The sequence below is a fragment of the Brachypodium distachyon genome, chromosome 1 (genome assembly GCF_000005505.3).
Source record: "Brachypodium distachyon strain Bd21 chromosome 1, Brachypodium_distachyon_v3.0, whole genome shotgun sequence".
NCBI lineage: Eukaryota > Viridiplantae > Streptophyta > Magnoliopsida > Poales > Poaceae > Brachypodium > Brachypodium distachyon.
This window is the reverse complement of record NC_016131.3, coordinates 44,109,556-44,116,495: the sequence shown is the minus strand read 5'-3', so window position 1 is coordinate 44,116,495 and position 6,940 is coordinate 44,109,556. Positions and strand designations below refer to the sequence as shown.

Below are 6,940 nucleotides of genomic sequence, written 5' to 3'. Positions count from 1 at the left end.
GGGCGAGACAAGAGAAAAAGTTGTCACTGGAACACCCGTTAATCCCTACCTTTAACTTAAAAGAATACTATATTAATTAATAAGAGAGAGAGAGAGGGGCAAATGTGTGGCCAACATGGTGGCGTAGATAACCCCGGTGGTACCGTCTCCGTTTTATTACATTTGTACTACTACTATTCTCCAAGAAAACGTAAAATATGAGAATAGTTAAAATGTAGGCATAAGATGTCAAAAAACTAGGCATGTGGGGGAAAAAAAAACCGGGTATCGTTTGAAGAAGAAGATATTCTCACATAGGTCTAGAAAATCACCGAACCTCATATCCCCACGTGAAATCAAAACCGGCCATAGACTTGTGCTTTGATATGTGACAGACGAGGAATTTTGAAGGATGAATTTCTATGAACAAAAGAATTTCCGCGAGAAAAAAAGTTAGAATCCTACCAAATTCCTATGAAATCCTTCAACCCAAATCCAAAGAGGCCCTTGACTTTAGTTCTGCTATTCTTTTTCTAGAGAAGGATGTCAAGTCGCGGCCTGATAATCCAGTGCTCAGGATAAACTTGAAGATTCCTAAAGTTGGTTGCTTCAGCAAAGTAGGGCACTCTCTCTGGAGATAGAAGGCATGTTTGGTTTGTGACTGAAATTTTGACGGCTTGTGACGATTTGGTGTTGTTTGGTTGGTACCAAATTTTTGGTTGCCTGTTGAATCTTGCCAATTCACATCGCAATCACTTCACAAATGTTCCCCTTTTTTGGCTATCCAAGGCTCAAAAATTCTCGACCAATATTTTTTTTTGAATAGTGGTTACGTGTTACTTATATTAGCAATAATGTCTTGATTACAATCATGCATAATTTGGCTCATCGCGTAGGCAGGCACAGAATCATGCAAAACACCACCACTCGACGCTCTAATAGACAAGCGAGCTATGCCGTTGGCCGCTTCATTACATATGCGATCGATCTTATGAATTTGAATGCCAGGATAAAAAACCATCAGGTTCTGAATATAAGTGATAATGCCACAGACTGACGAATAACCTGGAGACTTGTTGTTGATGGCTTGGACGACGGAGGCGCAATCACTTTCAATGATGATAGGAAGGATAGAACAATTTCGGGCCATACGGATACCTTCCAGGCAAGCAATAGCCTCAGTGGTCTCTGCATCCGGGCAATGGTCGATCTGGTTCCAGGCTGAAGCAATAACACAGCCTCTATGGTCTCGAAGCACGGCGCCTCACCCAACCAAGCTATCAGCAGCATAAAAACTGGCGTCCACATTAAGCTTCAGAGAGTCTGCTTCAGGTGGTTCTCGACCAATATTTTGGCTAACCATGGTTGGGTAATTTGGTAGGGCGACTCTTGTTACAAACGAAACATACACCTAGAAACCTGTGAATATTGCAAGAATGAGATAGGCTTCTGCTTGCAAAGCCGAGACGCAAGGTGCAGAGATACTCTCATTTGAACTAGCGGGGTGACCCGCGCAATCAGCTAGATTTTTTTTTGGAACGAAAACAGTAGGAGAGACTCCTACTGTGCTATATATTAATACCGAAAAAGATTACAATTACATATTTACAAACTGGGACATCCCCCAGGAAACTTATTATAAAGAGTCTATCAAAACAGAAGGATGTGGAGACAGGTTTTGAGGTACCCGAAAGCCCAGCAAGATCAAAGAAGCCTTCAATTTAGATCTCCAGAGCTGAATTGATGCTGCTTCTCTCTTGATTTTCCATATATTTCAGGCAGCCAAGGCAAAAACTTCAAAGAAAAGTGTGTTGCCAAAATTTGATCTAACTTCATGGAGAATATCCACACAGTGAGCATTCAAAGGCCAGTGAATTCCCAACTCAAGTCAGCAGTCAGTGCTAAAAGGGAAATTAATGAACAGATGATCTAAAGTTTCCTCCACCTCACTGTTGCAATGCACACACTTCAAATCATCCCCAACATTGAAATGTCTTCTATTGAGCATATTTCTAGTGTTAAGTCTATCACTCAACAACAACCAGGAAAAGACCTTGATTTTCATGGGAGCGGCTAGATTTGTATAATGTAACGTTTTATATTTTCGTTCTCTAAGAGATTCATTTTGTATTCAATTTAGACCTATTGTATTTGGAACTGTTTATTGTTTTTATTTTTGAAAATTTGTTTCTTTATATTTTTACGTACAAAAGTATATAATTGTTTTACTTGTTTTTGTTGATATATATCTTCAGAATGATAATCAAATGTTCCGAATGCTTATTTGAGCTTAAATTCATAACACAATATACCCTAGATTAGATACTCATTACAGGTTTTATTGAGAGAGTTCTATTTTATTAACATCGTGTGCAATAGAAAAGTGTTGACTTATATTGGAACGTATGTGTTTTTAGTTCTGTTTCAATTTACATTTTTATTTTAGATATTTCAAAAGTGCCATTTTAGAAATTGATTATAGATGTTTAGATTTTTTTAATGGATGATGCAGTATGCACCGATTTTTATCTGCCAATTTGTATCAATCAGGGCCATCATCTGATGGCTTTTATGACTTTTTTTGGAGTTTTTTGTTTGACATGAAAATTCTTCTTATTTCGTCATATTGTCTCTGGTAATTTTTTTGCTTCCGGCGGCCGACTGGTATAGATGGTCGACTTTAGGTGTCTGAATTTGCGATCATGAGTTTGGGTGTGCCTTTGGTAAATTGGCTTCTAGTTTGCGTTTTCGTTGCAAGCGTGCTATCTTTTTCAATCCGATGTTGACACTTGGCCGGCAAATGTCGACGCATGCATGAATTCGCTGACTGTGCATGCACATGTGGATGTATGGGAGTCAGAATGTGTTAGCTAGTCATGTTTTTTCATCCGATACACATATCATTTACGCCATGTTATTTCTTCTCTTTTCGGTTTTGCCCTTGGAACAGGATATACTGCTTGCGTTTGATATGCAATATAGATCGTTCTGGACCTTAGGATCAACGAAAATTGCCGGCACATATCAACTTGGAGGTACCATAGAAGATCTCATTAAGAAACACTGACCTTGACAACGTCGAGGGCAGGCGGCGGCGGCTCCGATCGAGTAAGGATGGACGGCTGGGTCGTGACCGCAGCGTCGTTGGGGGAAGACGGGTGGCTGAGGTCACGTCGGCCGTGACGGCATATTCGCAACGGGCTGTGGTGTGGCAGTACTGCAGCGGCATACGGCGGCAGCGGCGAGATGGCAGGTTCTTAGTGGCGGCGAGCGTAGGCCTGGCGGCGACGCGGCCCCATGCGAGTGAAACGGCAAGATGGTTGCGCGGCACCGTGCGACTCTCGCGGCGTGGCCGGCAGAGCTGCGAACGCCCGAAGCAAACCCTTCGAAGAAACGCTTGAAGCACGCCTCGACAGATCCAGCTACGAATATCAATTGAAGTTTTTTTTTGTTTTACGTTTGTTAATACGTGTATGCTTAGTCCTGGTCGAATTGGAGTCCCGGCCGCGTACGCGTACTATGGTGAGTTGGTTGTCTGGAGTCCGTAAATTGGGCGTGGCTTGATTAGTTCGTTAAGGAATACCTCCTCCGATCCTAAATTTGTTGTCGAAACATTACATGTATCTAAACGTATTTTAAAAATAGATACATCCATAATTGATCAAATTTGAGTTAAGAATTTAGAATCGAAGGGAGCATGTTTTTTGCTTCAAATTGGCTGTGCCGATTGCGATAGCCCGAGAGTCCGTTTAGTTTGTACGTGAGTCCGTTCTTCCTACGTTTGCATGTTATAGTCTACACCTGGATTACAGGGTTAAGGAAGACTGGACATAGCTTATACGTGAGTTGTTGGATTGTGAAAACCCTTTAGTCAGAAATCGAAAAGGGACACGAACTGCACGTCCACGCTTGCACTGTTCTTTTGGTTTCCCATACCTTGATAAGCCATTTGTTTGATTTATTCTCAGTCGTATGATAACTATCTACACCGTTAATTTTCTGCTACTTTAATTAGATACTAGTATTGGGAGAGTGATAGTCAATGTATATGTCAATACCGACTTCAACCTACGCTATCCTTCGTTGATTGTGAGGACAATCTTGTTGATTTTGCACGTACGTAAGTATTTTGTGCTGACGAAATGGTTATATCAGCCAGCGACAAATGTTTTGGCGAATCCACCAAAGTGGTATATCGTGAAAACCATGGCAAATATACCTGAGACGTCATCGCAAAACCGTATATAAATTCACACCAAGTCACCATGTTAACGTGTACAGCGTGTATAAGCACAAGACTTATCCGAGACATGTATGCGACCTGGCCGCTCCAGCTGTTCAAGAGCAACCCGAAAGCGGCGTCGTGGCCGCCGCCGGACGGCGGGAACTCGGGTTACCTCGTGGCGACGGACGGCGAGGACGAGGAGGAGGGCATGAGCTGCATGGGCATGGGCGGCACGGCGGTGCACGACCTCCCGTTCCCGCAGAACCGTCTCATCACGATCTCGGACGCCGACAGCAGCGAGACCGTCCTGTTCATGCCCGTCCTGGACCAGCCGCTGTCCTCCAACCGCTACTACGCCGTGATCGCCTCCGGCAGGAAGAAGGGCCTCGTCAGGACCTGCTGCCGCGAGTCGGAGCTAAGCCACGGCTGCTTCACCCGCTTCAACCACGCCGAGCCGCGCGCGTTCGACCCGGCCGACGTCTACCAGCAGATGGAGATCATCCAACGCCGGAGGGGCCAGTTCACGGCCAGGGCCGTCGCCGCGGACGGCTTCCCGTACTCGCTCTATAGCAACAAGTACTGGCACGCGCGCGCCTCCAGGCCCATGAATTATACGCTGGACCTCGGCGAGGCGATAGGCCTCAACGCTGCGCTCATCCGCTCGCGGCAACCCGACGACGCCTTCCGGGCGGTGGGGAGATGGTACTGCCCGTTCTTCCACGTGAAGGAGGGCGGCGTCTCTCCGGCGGAGCAGATGAAGCGCGCCGCGTACTACGGGGTGACGCTCGAGCAGCGCTGGGAGGAGCCGGTCTCGTCGGAGAAGCTGCCCAGCTTTAGGGCGCTCATCGGCGGTAGCCTCGAGGCGAGGCAGGAGAGCTCGGTCGGGTGGTCAGGTTACGTGTCGTTCAGGGCACCTGCGGGGCAGAGGGTGGGTGTGTCCACGAGCGTGTGGCAGAGGATGCGATTTGAGCAGCGCAATGGTGCTCGGGCCGACGCCGCCCGGGGGACCGGCCGGTCGGTGCCGGTGGAGAGGTTCGTGCTCAAGAGGACGGACGGCAGCGTCGCCGTGGCCTTCGACTTCCTGCGCGCGGCTCAACACCACCACTGAATCTGTACATTGACCATATTTTGAGCCCAACAATAAGCGCGTGCCTTTTCCCTCTGCCGTTTTTGCTGCACTCGATCTCCACAACACTTACATTTTGTGCGTTGTTTCTTGTTTGTTGCCTTTGCCTTGAGACTCACATGAAGCGTACAAAACGATCACAAATAATTTGCCAAGAACACTTCACACGCAATCAGTTACAAACCAATCTGCTTGATGTCCAAATTGATTTGAACTCGACCAAACACAGCCAAACAAGAAAACTAACATATGCTATGGACTACTACTACTTCTAGTAGGATTCAGAGTCACCAAAAGATCTATCCTCTGGATTAGGACTGCCTCAAACACACCACACAACTACTGCTTCATGGGAACTAATTAACAAACAAATTAGGCTCTTGTACATAAGATTAGTTTTAACAACCTCTTTAAACTTGAGTTGTTGTCTTTCGTAATTCATTGATCTTGCCTCTGCAGTTTCAGCGCTTATCGATTTCTGACTACACTCAACGCATGATTCAGACTCCCAATCACACTATTTTTTGTGTGGGTTACACGGTTCACACCTAGCAGCCAATCACATAGCCCATGTAGAGACGTGATCTCATCAATGAGACTCGTTACGATCTCATTGCACACAAAAACTTGATGTATATTTTTCAAGAATTCACCACACCTCGCGTGACGATCCAATGAGTTACAGTTAACCATCCAATGAAGTACTGTTAACCAATCTAACAACAATCATGCCCCAATCTCCATCAGACACCCGAATAATATCCGATCGAACCCTGCACCTCACACGAGCACCATTTTTAAAATCGAAAGCTTGGGGGAACCATCTTTTAGACGCACCTACCGTGCTAGATACAGAAACGCGCGGACAAAACGACCAGCCAAACCTGACGCGCACGCACAGCTCCGCGAGCCAGCGCTGACACGCACGCATGTACGCCTTTTGCCAAGCACCCGAGCGACCAGGCGGTCCGTCCGTTCCTCCCTTCGATCGCCTGGCGGTTTCTGTCGTGCTGCCACTCTGTACTGCGCAGTGCGCGGCCACCCGTGGCACAGTGCACCAGGAAAAGCGCTGTCCAGACCAGCTCGAGCGACAGGAAGACACGGAGGCGATGTAAAGCGCCCGCGCCAGCCCTGCGTGCCGGCTCTGATCAGGGCGAGCACGTACGGCAGGTGCATGCCGCAGAGTAAACGGAGGCGTGCACGTAGGCGAATCAGAATCAGCGAATGTTTTGGGGACTGGGCTCGATGCGCCGGCCCGGCCGGAGTCGCGGCGGCTACCGCGACCGGTAGACCGACGGGGGAGACTGGGACTGGGAGCGCACGCCATATCCCTCGGGGCCTCGGGTGCGCGGTAGTCGAACGAGGGGACACCGTACGCGCGCAGAGCGGCGCTTTATCGGGCCGCGGGGGCCGTCGATGGCCGGTGGACACCGAGAACTCCCCCCAGGCACTAGCCCGCTGCGGCGTGCCGTGCACGGTGGTGCGAGGCGAGTGTGCGACCCGTGGGGAAGTGCCGTGCATGGAATGGATACGTGTGATAACCAGCACATTGGTATTTCCGATGCTGGGTTTAAGACTGTTCTGAATTCTGTGCACTGCACGCACGAACC

At 47.8% G+C, this 6,940-nt stretch overlaps 1 protein-coding gene across 1 annotated transcript; it reads left to right on the top strand.

Moving 5' to 3' along the window:
* Nucleotides 1–4,282: 4,282 nt before the first annotated feature.
* LOC100846363 lies at nt 4,283–5,401 on the top strand. Its single transcript, XM_003560865.2, has one exon. It carries the CDS (start codon nt 4,290–4,292, stop codon nt 5,310–5,312), a length of 1,023 nt encoding a protein of 340 aa, XP_003560913.1. The 5' UTR covers nt 4,283–4,289; the 3' UTR covers nt 5,313–5,401.
* Nucleotides 5,402–6,940: the final 1,539 nt, after the last annotated feature.